Source organism: Diabrotica virgifera, chromosome 2 (assembly GCF_917563875.1).
Source record: "Diabrotica virgifera virgifera chromosome 2, PGI_DIABVI_V3a".
In the NCBI taxonomy this organism is placed as follows: domain Eukaryota; kingdom Metazoa; phylum Arthropoda; class Insecta; order Coleoptera; family Chrysomelidae; genus Diabrotica; species Diabrotica virgifera.
This window is the reverse complement of record NC_065444.1, coordinates 237267038-237282997: the sequence shown is the minus strand read 5'-3', so window position 1 is coordinate 237282997 and position 15960 is coordinate 237267038. Positions and strand designations below refer to the sequence as shown.

The 15960-nt window shown below is 30.1% G+C and overlaps 1 protein-coding gene across 2 annotated transcripts in view; it reads right to left on the bottom strand.

The window, feature by feature from the left end:
- The window catches only part of LOC126880499 (protein salvador homolog 1), a 53185-nt gene extending 38227 nt beyond the window's left edge, over positions 1 to 14958 (bottom strand). The window contains exons 1-2 of one of the 2 annotated variants that reach the window (XM_050644380.1): positions 14629 to 14958; positions 2492 to 2720 (exon numbers count right to left, since the gene is read on the bottom strand). In XM_050644380.1, the coding sequence (XP_050500337.1) occupies positions 2492 to 2720; positions 14629 to 14719 (320 nt within the window). In that variant the 5' untranslated portion in view covers positions 14720 to 14958. Of the gene's footprint in view, positions 1 to 2491; positions 2721 to 2938; positions 3084 to 14628 lie in introns of those variants that run through there. The other variant, XM_050644379.1, reaches the window with a different exon arrangement.
- Positions 14959 to 15960: the final 1002 nt, after the last annotated feature.

The following is a 15960-nucleotide window of genomic DNA, read 5'->3' as shown; positions in this document are numbered from 1 at the left end:
GTCTGAATAGAATATGACTTTTTTTTCACCATCGCCCTCTTCACTTATATTTTTTAAATAGGCCCATATGCAAGAACCGATTTCTATGGAGCCTCGTTTTGCATCACATTTAGATCAAAAATAACAGTGTACATTTTTATATGCCTGCTTAGATTCTTTCTGTCAGTTCCGACACCGTTAAATTGTAACAGTTCAGTTTTGATTTATAATAAAATGAAGAAGACTGACCTGTATGACATTGCAGCACAGCTAGCTACTCTTACATTCTGGCTGACTTTGTTTCGGTCATTTAATTTCTCAGCCCTATTCCAGTTTTTTTTTCTTCTATATTTGATTTATATTTTTGCTCCAGGTCTTTATTTTCATTAACATTGGAATTGTTGTAGGTATTACACAGATCGCATTGATCTTTTTTTTGGTTGGAAGAAACCGATATTAAATTCAGTAGTAAATATTTTATAATAGGTAATATATGTACCAATTTCTTTATTGTACCGCTCTTGTTCTAATTTAAAATCATTGTATAAATCTTTAATGGTTTTGCTGCCTTCTATGTATTCTCTTGAAGTAGAAACGCGTAGGCAGTGAGATTCAACCCTTGGTATAGAATTAATATGCCCCTTGATGTCGGTTATCAGTTCGGGATCATTTTTCCAATGTTTTCCTCTTAAATCATCCAGTGCAAAACCATTTGCATCAATCTTAGTCTGTATTGTAAAAATCATGCGGTCAGAAATATCTAAAGTTGATTTAAAAATGTTTTGCACACTCTAATTTTGACATCATTTATAACAAAATGGAAAGCCTGGTTGCAGCGCCTAGGATTCTCAGCGTTTGTGTACCTGTACTTAGGTTGAATATCATCCATACAAGAATAATTTATGTATGCTCTTTGCTTTAGCAAACTGCCCAATTCCTAGAACTTGCAAAAAATACCATATCTGTTTGCTGTATTGATATTATCGGAGCAATTAAGTCTGCACTTTTCGGTACATGGCTCTTTCAGACAACGAGCGGGGATAGTTTTTTTTTTTGTATTTTTTGACATAGATTCGTAAGTTTACTATTATTACGTAAGATACTATTACTGTTTGATAAAAGCCTTAGTTTATAATAAAAAAATGTGTATTTATACATATTATATTAAAGTAATACAAATTGAAACTTACTTCTTCCGTAGTTTCACATTTATTATTAACGGGTTTTTCATTGATGGAATTATTATCCAATGAGGAATTTTTCGCTACTAATCCAAGTATTTTTGTGCTCTAGACTAGAAGACGCCACTCTAAAACAAGAGTATAAATATTATACCGATTAGTTAGACAAGAAGCTGATAGTCAACAAGAATCTAATTAAATTGGATTATCAAAAAATAAGTACGTAAGTATCAATGCAAACATCAAACCATTGCATATTAAAAGTATTACTATTACAATAATTATTGTTGATTTTATAATAAAGTGAAACAAGTCAAAAACGTGAAGGTTTCTAACTACCTATCTAATAAAATAATAGTAGAATATTGAAATAATACTTATTGTACTTTAGTAATTTTTTAAATTTTTAATTAGAAACTGCATAGTTGAAATAGTACGGCACATAATAAGAAATAATTTCTACTAAAATGAACTAACTCATAAATGAACTAACAAATCTTCAACTAGTTTTCTAATAAAGTGAAATAAATCTGAAAGAATACACTTTTCTAAAAAGCGATAGCAAATAATATACTTACTCGTTAGTAAAACACAGAATTGTTTCGTATTGTATCACTTTCTTTGAAAATACCGGATATCTTACCTCCAAACACAGCCGGAGTATAACTGAATTCCACCACTTTACGAGTACCGGTTTGTGCAAAGGCGTTAGTAAAAAAGAGCGGGAAAATCATTTATCTCTCTCATTTTCATCATTTTAACCTGGCTGTTAAACGGAACAGGCCCTGGATTCCGTGCACTGTAGATATCTACAGTCGCCTTCTATCGATGTCACGTGTCATGAAAATATTTGAATTTTTAGCTTTAATTGAATTATTTTCTAGTTTTGCTAGGTTATACTCTAATTGATGCTGAAGTGACACTTAGTAAAACAAGAAAATATTTGAATTAAAACTAAAAATTCAAATATTTTCATGACAATTGCCATCGAGAGAAAGCGACTGTAGATATCTACAGTGCACGGAATCTAGGCACAGGTTCTTCTCGTCTAGTTATTTCACTTTATGATTAAATCTCGAAAACCATGAATTTTGAGTTATTTCGCTTTTTTATTAAAGGTGCGATGTATTTGTTGACTGTTCTAGTGATTTTCTTGGGTGTGAATCTGTCTTTTTAGTTTACTCCTCTTGGTTAAAAAATAAACCATAGTAAGTGATGGATTAAGGAATAATTTAAAAACTAATAATTGTAATTATAGGTTTCATACAGTAAAAAATATAAGATTATTTTTTGCACATGAAAAATTGAACAGTAATAAAGAAAAAAAGTACCTGGTAGCTAAATCTGGCACAGAAGCACTGGGTGTATATTTTCCTTCATGAGCTCCTAGTCCAACATCACTTATTAAGGTTTTCTGATTGCCAAATTTCTGGACTGTTAACTGGGAGGAAGAGTTTGAAGAGGAAGCTGATGACGTTGGTATTGTATTAGAGGAAGTCAATGATGATCTACCTTGATTTGAATGTCTTCTAATTGGTTCGGTGGTCCACACATTTATTACTATAAAATATAAAAAATAGAAATTATAAGCAAAAATATTTTGGATGATCAAGAATTTTTATGGGGATTAAAATGAATATAGCATAATAATTATTTAATTTCCTTTACCCCTTAGTTATTATATCGTCTGATGGTCTAGTTCTAGTTTATTAACTTTGAGAAAGACTGGACTGGTATTGATTTTCAAAGTGTCACATCAATTGTATATACATACTCACTAGGCATTTCCGGAGGTGTATCTTTCCTAACATATTTTCCAACAACTCCTTCCTTAATGGTCAGTAGACCTTTATTTTTCCTTGAAAGCATTTCATATGTTGAGAAATTTGTTTGGCAAATACTTGCAACCTCATACTATTTTTAAACCTAATGAAAATACCCATTTCCAGTGGGAATTGTATATACTATACTAATAAGTTATTTAGATGTATTTATTTGTCTAGATGTATTTGTAGTGTTTTTTTTACTTGTTTTTACTTGTTCTATTCTGTTTAGGTTTAGTACTTAATATAGGAATTAATTTTTAGCAGTAGTAAGCACTCTATTAATGTAATCACAATTATTTTGTGTATTAAAGGAGGTTAAATAAAAAAAAAGAATGTGTGTGTACTTTGTATGCACGTAAGAAGTTATACTTCTATTATATGATTTCAACGAAATAAATATACTACTTAAAAGTTTATTTGTATTTTATTTAATTTTTTTTAAACATCCTTTATTTACTGCAATCTGTTTTTACAATTAAAAAAACAAAAAGCGATAGGTTATCACATTAACATAGTGGAAATCCATCCAGTGATGAAAATCCTTTGCGATACATTTCTGATAAAAATATCTGAGATCTAAATATCAATTTACAAAAACATATTTTACGAACATATAAAAAAACATCAATAGTTAAAATACACACACATTAAATTATATAGTCTACGTTTCAGTAATTACAGGTACAGAAAGGTCTAATGGGTCACGGCGTTTTAGTCTTCCTCTCCTCGGTCGCTTAAGTAGGTCTTGCGCAAGCGTATTTGGATGCTTCAGTAGTCTATTTTTGTAGGTTCCACTGAGTGAGACAACGGTGTCTTTATAGACCAGGGTAGAAAAATAAAAACGGGAAAAAAATCAATACAGGTATTTGAAGGTTCTAAATCGTAGGGAGTATATAGTTAATTAAAAATACATACAGAGGTACTCGTAAATCGACCTCATTTTTTTATAAAAAAATGCCAAAGTCAGAAAATATTGTTTTTTGCCTATAGCATTTTTAGTATCATATTTACAGCAAAAGTTGTATTATGAAAGTTGTGTATCACAAAAAAACGATTAATTTAAATTTTTACAAGTTAAAATCCATCAAGAATTAACCGAGATAATTGCAAAAAACCACGTTTTTTGCACTATTTTGGAAATGTTAATAACTTTTACTAAATAGGTTGTAAGGAACTTATTGTACCTTGATCATAAGGTAATTAAGTGCCTTTATTAGTTTACAAAATCTCAAGAAGATCTGTTTGTTAGTTTACAAGTTATGTTAAATGTTTATCCCAGACATCGAATGTTTAAACAATCATTGTTGCCCAAGGAGTGTTTTCAGAGCTTTTTGGCAAAGTGCAATGACTACTTAAAGACTCAAAGTAATAAGAAAATTAAAAAAAATAATATATTTGTTTTTTAAATGTTGTTAAACAAGTCGATAAAAAAATGGTAAGTTTTTTCTTAATAAACAATTAGAATATCTTTGCCATTTTTTCTGATAAATAATTATAATTGATTGTGTCAAAAATCTGGTAAAAAAATGCACATTAAAATGAAAAAAATAACTTTCTAGGACCAATAATAGCCAAGTTATACTTTTTTTTTTGAAAAATCACATCTCTATTGTTTATAAATATTAAGAGTTGAAATTTTTACAGCATGGTAATAAATATGTATATTTTATATGACAATTGATAAGTACCAAATATCTTCTATTTAAAACGAGTAATAACCCTGTAAAATCAAGTTACTCACGCTTACTGAGCTGGGACCGTGTGATATGGAAGAATGTCGGAGTTCAGTTTCTCTAGTCGAGATTTTGCTATAGAAAGTTCAATTTGGAGCGCTTGAAAAATTTTATAATATCTCAGCTTCCAGAGAACGTAGAGCCTTCAATTTTTTTTTAAATTGGGGTAACTCGACGAAAGAATAACAACTAGCTAATTTTCATTGACCGGAAAAATCGGAAAATTCTGGAAAATGGATTTTTTTATTCAACATTCTATTTACAACGTTAACAGTAATATATTTTGATAAACATTTTCATAAAATATTATAAATTTGTGAATAAATATTAAAATATAATTATGGTATGTACCTATATATTTATTTATATACAGGGTTGTTCATTTTATTCGCCTCAGTGTTTGTACGGAAAACGACTTGATTTAAAAAAAATTCTTCATAGAAATATACAAAGCCATTAACACTACAATCTAAAAATAATATGAATTATACAGGGTGCTTCAAAAAAGAGTGGTATGTCAAAGATATATTTTTTATGGAACACCCTACACCTGATGAAATTTTTGAATTGCTCAAATTGAAACAATATGCCAGCTGCTAGCTAGACTATACCTAAGTACAGGGTGTTTTAATTCATTTAAATTTTTAGAAAAATGTAAAATTTTAGAAAAAAATAAATATTTACGAATCTAAGAATTGTTGACAATTATTTCTTGGATCTTCATAATAGACTATTTCGCATATTTAAACAGATGTTTATTGTAACAAAATTTATAATTACTTAGGTCCAATTTCACCAACAACAAATAAATCAATGAATGCTATTCGTCCAATAAAATGTATTAGATGTTTAAGTTTATATTTTGTTTCAATATAATTTTAATATATCAAAGTGAAACTGGCGAATTTACTTTCTTCTAAATATTTACAGTCAGATTAACTTGCCAATTTAGTCAAAGAGTAAGTATTTTTTTGATAAATAAATAAAATAAGTCTTATTTGACGTTAGTAAAATGGAGATATGTCAGTTTATTGGTCGAATAACTTTAATCATAAAATAAACTACTATTCGTCGTTGGTGAAACCGGCCATTGATCGTACATTTTAAGATTTAAAAACTAATTGGAAACAAAAACATTCTCAAATTAAGAAAAAATGTATATGTATAGATTATAATTATTGATCTTCGTTAATTATACACAGTTTATGTACAGATTTATTAATTTCTTAAACATTATCCCTAATTTTTTTAAACAAATCTTCTTCAACTTCACTTTTGTCATCTATAATTACTGTCAAGAGGTTGTAGCATCTTTTTTCATCAGTATCATATTTGCAATTTATACAAAGCTCGGTACAATTGATTTATTTTAAGAAATTATGGATAATGTGGAAGAAATTGATGAACCTGTACAAAAACTGTGTAGAATTAACGAAGATCAATAATTATAATCTATACATTTTTTTTTTCAATTTGAGAACGTTTTTGTTTTCAATTAATTTTTAAACCTGAAATTGTACGATCATGTAATTATAAATTTTGTTACAATAAAAATCTGCTTAAATATGCTAAATAGTCTATTATGAAGGTCCAAAAAAAATTTGTCACCGATTTTTAGATTTGTAAATACCTGTTTATTTTTTTTTTCTAAAACATTACATTTTTTTTTAAATTGAAATAAATCAAAACACCCTGCACTTAGGTATAGTCTAGCTTATTGTTTAAGGGCAAATTCAAAAATTTCATCAGGTGTAGGGTGTTCCATAGAAAATATGTCTTTGATATACCACTCTTTTTTAAAGCACCCTGTATAATTCATATTATTTTTAAATTGTAGTGTTAATGGCCCTGTATATTTCTATGAAGAATTTTTTTTTAATCAATTCGTTTTCCGTACAGACACCGAGGCGAATAAAATGAACAACCCTGTATACATACTATAATTATATTTTAATATTTATTCACAAATTTATAATTTTTTATGAAAATATTTATCAAAATGTATTAGTGCTAACGTTGTAAATTAATGTTGAATAAAAAATACATTTTCCAGAATTTTCCGATTTTTTCGGCCAATGAAAATTAGCTAGTTGGTATACTTTCGTCGAGTTACCCCAAAAAAAATTAAAGGCTCTACGTTGTCTGGAAGGTGAGATATTGTAAAATTTTTCAAGCGCTCCAAATTGAACTTTCTATAGCAAAATCTCGACTAGAGAAACTGAACTCCGACATTCTTCCATATCACACGGTCCCAGCTCAGTCAGCGTGAGTAACTTGACTTTAAAGGGTTATTACTCGTTTTATATAGAAGATAGTTCGTACTTATCAATTGTCATAAAATATAGATATTTATTACCATGCTCTAAAAATTTCAACTCTTAATATTTATAAACAATAGAGATGTGATTTTTCAAAAAAAAAGTATAACTTGGCTATTATAGGTCCTAGAAAGTTTTTTTTCATTTTAATGTACATTTTTTTACCAGCTTTTTGACACATCCAATTATAATTATTTATCAGAAAAAATGACAAAGATATTCTAATTGTTTATAAGGAAAAAACTTACCATTTTTTTATCGACTTGTTTAACAACATTTAAAAAATAAATATATTATTTTTTTTAACTTACTTAGGACTTTGAGTTTTTAAGTAGTCATTGCACTTTGCCAAAAAGCTCTGAAAACACTCCTTGGGCAACAATGATTGTTTAAATATTCGATGTCTGGGATAAACATTTAATATAACTTGTAAACTAACAAACAGATCTTCTTGAGATTTTGTAAACTATGCTAAACTAATATTTTCTGACTTTGGTCTTTGTTTATAAAAAAATGAGGTCGATTTACGAGTACCTCTGTATGTATTATTAATAAACTATATCCCCCTACGATTTAGCACCTTCAAATACCTGTATTGATTTTTACCCTGAAATCGCTCATATTTATTTTTCTACCCTGGTGTATTGTGGAGAAACACAAAACACAAAAACACATACTTAATATGTGTTTTTGTAGATACACATTAAAACTAGTTTTGACCCTATAATGAGGTATGTTTTTGTTTATGTTTTCAGTTTTGTTAAATGTTTTTGTTTTTAATTAATTTTTAAATCTAAAAATGTACGATTAAATAATTATAAATATTATTACAATAAATATCTGTTCCAATATGCTGAATAGTCTATTATAAAGATCCAAGAAAAAATTTGTCACGGATTCTTAGATTCGTAGATATTAATTTTTTTTTCTTAAACCCTACATTCTTATAAAAATTGAAATAAATCAAAACACCATGTACTTACGTGTAGGAAACCCTTATAAAAATATAGCTTATTTTTTTAAGGAAAATTCAAAAATGGCTCACGAGTAGGGTGTTCCATAAGAGAAAATATAACTTTAATATACCCCTCTTTTTTGAAGCACCCTGTATAATTTTCATTAGTTTTAGATTGTAGTGTTAATTGCCCTGTAAATTGCTGTCAAGAATATTTTTTTAAATATCAAGTCGTTTTCCGTACAGAGACCGAGGCAAATACGATGAACCACCCTGTATATATATATAAAGATATATATACTGTACATTTATTATTTATTTACAAATTTATATGAAAATATTTATTGAAATATATTAGTGTTAACGTTGTAAATGAATGTTGAATAAAAAAGTCCATTTTCCAGAATTTCCCGATTTTTCCGGTGAATGGAAATTAGCTAGTCGTTATTATTTCGTCCAGTTACCCCAATTTAAAAAAAAAATGAAGGCTCTACGTTCTCTGGAAGCGGAGTTATTGTAAAAATTTTCAAGTGCTCCAATTTGAACTTTCAATACCAAAATCTCGAAGCGCGAAAGCGGACTCAGAGATCCTTCCCCATCACACGGTCCCAGTTAAGTCAGCTCGAGTACCTTCATTTTAAAGGGTTATTACTCATTTTAAATACAAGATATACTGTAGTTATTAATTGCAATGTAAAATATAGATGTCTATTATGATTTTTTGCAAATTTCGACTCTTAATATTTATAAACAATACAGATATGATTTTTCAAAAAAAAAAGTATAAGTTGGGTATTATTGGTCATAGAAAGTTTATTTTTAGTTTTTAATGTGTGTTTTTTTACAACTTTTCTGATACAACTAATTATAATTATTTGTCGTGAAAAATAACAAAGTTATTCTAAATGTTTATAAGGAAAAAACTCGCTATTTATTAAACGACTTGTTTAAGAGCATTTAAATAATAAATGTATCATTTTTTTTTAATTTCTTAGTAGTTTGAGTCTTTAAAAACTCATTCCACTTGGCTAAAAAGCTCTGAAAATACCCCTTGGGCAACAATAGATGTTTAAACATTCAATGTTTTGGATAAACAAATAACGTAACTCGTAAACTAACAAAACGATCTTCTTGATACTTTGCACTCTAGTAAGGGCACATAATATCCTCATAATTAAGGTACAATATGTTCCTTAGGTCATATTTAGTAAAAGTTATTAACATTTACAAAATAGTGCAAAAAATGTGGTTTTTTGCAATTATCTCGGTTAATTATTTATCAATTTTAACTAATCAAAATTAAAATTAATTGTTTTTTTTATGATACACAACTTTCATAATACAACTTTTGCTGTAAACATGATACAAAAAATGCTACAGGCAAAAAACCATATTTTCTGACTTTAGCCTTTGTTTATAAAAAACTGAGGTTGATTTGCGAGTACCTCTGTATGTATTTTTAATTAACTATGTCCCCCCTACGATTTAGCACCTTCAAATACCTGTATTGATTTTTACCCTGAAATCGCTCATTTTTATTTATCTGCCCTGGCGTATTAATGTTTTGGATCTGAATCAGATCCAGATTTTATTTAATTAATAAACTAATTCTGATATTACCACTTTCAAAAATTTTTTATTAAAACACCAAAAATTAAAAAAAAAAAGGATAACAATCGTCCCTGTCAGGATTTGAACCCGGGACCTTCGCGTTATGTAGTCGAATGCTCTACCAATAACCCATCAGGGTTTTGTTTTTACGGCTTCTGGGACGTAATTACAAACGACGGTGACAAATAGATCAAGTGAAGTATTAAATATAAAAATGTTTAAAATACTTATTATCTTACTCCCAAGGAAGACAAATCCAAAGACACAAAAATTATAATAAATATATTTACTAAAAATACTAATATATTATTTTCAAACCTTAGTTGCGCTGATACATACATAAATTGGATGATTTAGCAACTAACAACATACTGTCGGTGTGCGCATGTGCCAGGGAATGTAAAAATTCACCCTCGTGCCTAAAGAAGTATAACTTCAAAAATTAAATAAAAGATTGATGACATTGAAATTATTAGACAAAAGAACAAAAATGACTATCTACAGAACATTGATTCGACTTGTGGTAACCTATGGTTGTGAAACCTGAGTAATGAAGAAAAAAAAATGAAGCCCAACTCATGGTAGGGGAGCCCAAGCGGGGATTTTTGCAGTAACTCGAGCGCGTCAGATTATCATATGTGGAGAAACCTGGTACCCTGTAGATGTACCTCTACCATATATTGGCTCTAAACACAGGGGGGTTTGTTAAGAGGGGGCCGAAAAAAAATCTATCCTTAGAAAAACTCGAAATCATCAGATTAAAATAAGGTAAGTTAAGTACATGCAGAACAGTGTATATTTCAAAAATCTGACGATTTGGGCGGGGCGTAAGGAAATGGGTGAGTCACAAGAAAGTTTCACAAGAAAAAAGCGAATATTTCTCAAAATAGATTTCTCAAAAAACGATAGATCTAAAAACTAAAAAATATGACCCGTGTTGAGCTGCCCCCCCCCCCACTTGCAAAAATTAAAAAACAAATAGCCCTGATTTATGAGCTATTTATGAGCTTTCATATTCCGCAAACTAAAAATTTTGAGCTCGTTCCACTGAGCAGGAATTTAATAATTTAGTGGGGGGGCTGAGTCAGCCCCCCACTACTTAAAAATAGGAATATTGAATCGGTTTTTGCGGCAGAATTACGAGCTATTTATGAGCTCTTGAAATTATATAGTTTCGATTTTTGAGCTCATCCCCTTCACCCCCAAACAACCCTTTAATTGATTTAACTTAAGAGAAAAATGCTGAGAAAACTTAAAATATATCGTATTGCGGATATAATTCATATAGCTTATATACTGTAAGAATAAACTATTAAATCACGTGCATTTCGATTATTGAGCTACAACCCCTTCGCAAGAAAACCACCCTATCTTCCCAGCTTACGAGAAAGTTGTACTTAAATGCATTAAATTAAATATTTGGCGACTACATATCATTTAATAATTTATAAGCTTCCAAAGTACGCGCATTTAGATCAGTAAATTGCAATTTATTTTGTATAGTGCAGTCACTGAAGGTAAAAACCAACGATTACCTTCAATTTCGGTGAACCTTCATCGATTTTCACGAAAATTGGTCAGTGGTTAGAGGATACCTCAAGAAACAAAGGTCACATAGTATCACCTTGCGCCTTTACCCTGAGGGTGGATACCGCCCCTTCTCGGGGTTGAAAATTATTTTATAAAAAATAACTGCACAAATCTATAAAAGAACAAATTATAAGCAAAATCTATTATATAAAGTTATTAAAATAACTCAATACTTTTTAAGTTATGAAAGATCAAAAATTTTAATATTCGTGAAAAAAATGCATGTTTTGAAGCGGTTTTTCGTAAATCACTGAAAAACTGTAAGTTTTTACAAAAAAGTTAATAGTAGTTTAATTCGTATAGCTTATATTCTAAGAATAAACTCTTAAATCACGCGCCTTTCGATTATTGAGCTACAACCCCTTCGCAAGAAAACCATCCCATATTCCCGGCTTAAGAGAGAGTTGTACTTAAAATAATTTAAATGAATTATTTGGCGACTAGATATCGTTTAATAATTTATGAGCTCGCAAAATATACGCATCTCAATTATTGAATTGCCAATTTCTTTCTATAGTGCAGTCACTGAAGGTAAAAATCAACTATGACCTTCAATTTCGGTAAATCTCCATTCATTTTCACGAAAATTGGTGAGCGGATTTTGATGTTATCACCTTTTTCTGGAGCTCATTTTTGATAGGTATTTCTAAGTACTTTGACAAGTATTTATTACCTAAGTGTTATAAAATGCATCTCTTTCCCGTTATTTAAGCTTGAATCCTTAGATTTGAACAGTCGCAGAAAAAAATATACATTTAATTACCAATAACTTACTTTAAATTAACATTAAAGGGTTTTTCAAGTAAGCAATTTATTATATTTTTTATTAGCTTCAATTTCAGTGATGAAAACTTTTTTGTAAAAACTTACAGTTTTTGAGTTTTATGAAAAATCGCTTTAAAGCATGCATTTTCTTTCACAAAAATTAAAATATTTGATCTTTAATAACTCAAAAAGTATTGATTTATTAATAACATTATATAACAAATTTTGCTTACAATTTGTTCCTCTCTCGATTTGTGGGGTTATTTTTAATAAAGTAATTTTCACCCCCGAGAAGGGGTGACATATACTCCAGGCTAAAACCGCAAGTTGTTATTGTCAATTCGTGAAAATGAATGGAGATTTACCGAAATCGAAGGTCATAGTTGATTTTTACCTTCAGTGACTGCACTATAGAAAGAAAATGGCAATTCAATAATTGAAATGCGTATATTTTGCGAGCTCGTAAATTATTAAACGATATGTAGTCGCCAAATAATTAATTTAAATTATTTTAAGTACAACTCTCTCTTAAGCCGGGAATATGGGATGGTTTTCTTGCGAAGGGGTTGTAGCTCTATAATCGAAAGGCGCGTGATTTAACAGTTTATTCTTAGAATATAAGCTATACGAATTAAACTACTGTTAACTTTTTTGTAAAAACTTACAGTTTTTCAGTGGTTTACGAAAAACCGCTTCATAACATGCATTTTTTTTCACGAATAATTAAAATCTTTGATCTTTAATAACTTAAAAAGTATTGACTTATTTTAATAACTTTATATAATAAATTTTGCTTTTAATTTGTTCTTTTATTGATTTGTGCAGTTATTTTTTATAAAATAATTTTCACCCCCGAGAAGGGGCGGTATCCACCCACAGGTAAAGGCGCAAGGTGGTACCATGTCACCTTTGTTTCTTGACGTATCCTCTAAGAACTGACCAATTTTCGTGAAAATCGATGAAGGTTCACCGAAATTGAAGGTAATCGTTGGTTTTTACCTTCAGTGACTGCACTATACAAAATAAATTGCAATTTACTGATCTAAATGCGCGTACTTTGGAAGCTTATAAATTATTAAATGATATATAGTCGCCAACTATTTAATTTAATGCATTTAAGTACAACTTTCTCTTAAGCCGGGAAGATAGGGTGGTTTTCTTGCGAAGGGGAAGTAACTCAATAATCGAAATGCATGTGATTTAATAGTTTATTCTTAGAGTATATAAGCTATAGGAATTATATCCGCAATACGATATATTTTAAGTTTTCTCAGCATTTTTCTCTTAAGTTAAATCAATTAAAGGGTTGTTTGGGGGGTGAAGGGGATGAGCTTAAAAATCGAAACTATATAATTTCAAGAGCTCATAAATAGCTCGTAATTCTGCCGCAAAAACTGATTCAATACTCCTATTTTTAAGTAGTGGGGGGGCTGACACTAAAGTATTAAATTCCTGCTCAGTGGAACGAGCTCAAAATTTTTAGTTTGCGGAATATGAAAGCTCATAAATAGCTCATAAATCAGGGCTATTTGTTTTTTGATTTTTGCAAGTGGGGGGGGGGGGGGGGGCAGCTCAACACGGGTAAAAATATGTGCCCAATATTTTTCAAAAATCTATCGAATGATAGCAAACACGACTGACACGGTGAGGGGTGGGGGGTAAATTTAAAATTTTAAATACGAATCCTGCGATAATCCGCGAAATGAACATCAGATCAAAAAACTGAAAAATACACTTATTCAATATGTTTGAACAATCTATTGAATGGCACCAAACACGACCCCCACGGAGATGGGGTGGGGGGCTACTTTAAAATTTTAAATAGGAGCCCCCATTTTTATTCCAGATTCGGATTCCTTACGTAAAAATAAGTAACCTTTATTTGAAACATTTTTTCGAATTATGGATAAATGGCGCTATAATTTAAAAAAGCGATTGTTGGAAATGGAAAATTAAATTAAAAATGGAAAGTCCCCACTAAAATGGAAAACTTTACTTAACCTACTCTTCACAAGAACCTACTCTTCACAACCCAATAGGTCCCCAAAGCACTCGAGTGACTGCACATTTAGCATACTTTCCTCCCTTACTATCAGGACAGTCGAGAGAAAGATACAGAGAAAAATATATGGCCTAGGGCAAGAGGAAGAGGGCACATAGAGAATCAGAAGAATCAATGAGGTTAATGAATTGAATGAAGGGATATTGTAAGATTTGTGAAAAGTCAAAGACTGTCAAGGCTGGACATGTCCAGTGCTGGACATGTTCAATGGAAGCTAATATAAAGGCGAAAAAAAGAAAGGACCAGAATGAGAAGGTGGGATGGACAATGGAGGTGAAAGGCACATGAGAGATGTGAATGGAAGGACATAGCCAGACAGTCAAAGACCCGTCCAGGGTTATGATATAAAAAGAAGAAGATAAATAATATATAAATGAAAGTTATTATATTTTTGTGGTCCCAATAATCAAATGAGTTTTGGGTGATCAATAATTGTTGTGGGGATTATTAAATGAATATAGCATAATAATTATTTAATTTCCTTTACCCCTTAGTTATTATATTGTCTTATAGTCTAGTTTAATAACTTTGGGGAAGACTGGACTGGTATTGATTCTCAAAACATCACATCAGTTTTAAATAGTGAACAATATACATATTATACTCACTAGGCATTTCCGGAGGAGTATCTTTCCTAACATATTTTCCAACAACTCCTTCCTTAATGGTCCGCAAATCTTTATTTTTTCTTGAAAGCATTTTATATGTTGAGGAATTTCTTTGGCAAATACTTGCAACCTCATACTATTTTTAAAGATAATTTATTGATCCTAGGAATTTTATAGATTTGTAATTTTTATAAATTATTCTTCATCTATCAAATCATTTGTGTAAAATACCGATTTAATAATAAATGCTAATCTAAAATTATCCCACAGCTCTAATACGATTTTTGAATAGTTAGTCAGACAAAAAGCACTAAATTCAGGCACATCTATTTATTGTTTACAAAATTCCTTGTATGTCAATGTCAAACGTCAATTGGTTGGTCCAACTTGACAGGTCCGGGTTGAGAAATTTTAAAAATTGAAGAAAAAACATCTGGTTTTGCAAATTATTATAATCGTACCGTACAATATCGATTTTTATAATTTATACTAGGTATATGCAGGGTGTGACATTAATGCGAGGAAGCCCAATAACTTATTTGTCGTAATAGTCACGAAAAAAATTGTTAAGGCATAGACAGGACCGTACTTTAAAAAACTAATGTTTTTTATGGAACACCCTGTTTATTTTTACACTTAACTCTTTCCGATGTTCTCGTTTTTTTTTAATACAAGATTGGGCAATGGTATATGAGGTATCTAGTTTAAAAGATAATTCCGTTCAAAACATTAGAAGACTTAAAAAGTAAGAAAACGGAAACAAAAATCACAATAATCCTAAATAACACACTCAGCGCAGAGATCATTGCTAGACGACTAAAAGTCAAAACCGGTCATCGAAAAGATACATAAAAAGAGGTACGCTCTATACCTATTCAAACTAATTTCAAGAGCAGACACTCCCTATTATAAAAGCCATTGAAGAAAATAAGCTCGAAGATGTAAAAATCCATAAAATGCCGAGAAGAAGAAGCAATCGCCAAAATCTACCACTAATTAAAAAACCTAGCCCAAGGTGAAAAGATGGTAAGAAAAAAGAAGTACAATGATGTTTTACTCAAACAAAAATATTCCCAAACTTTTTAAAAAGGCTAATATCATTACCATAGCAGGAACAATATTCCTCTAGAACAAGTTGCGACCAGGTATTTGCCTTAACATCATACAACGACTTCAAACAAAACCTTAAATCGGCGGTTGCGTTTATTGATCTGTCGTGTGTTTATGATACCTACAGTCTGGAATGAAGGCCTATTTTAAAGATTAGGGAATTGGTACCATGCAATAGTGTTATTTACACAAGCACTTGAAAACAGTAGAGAAGGTATCAAG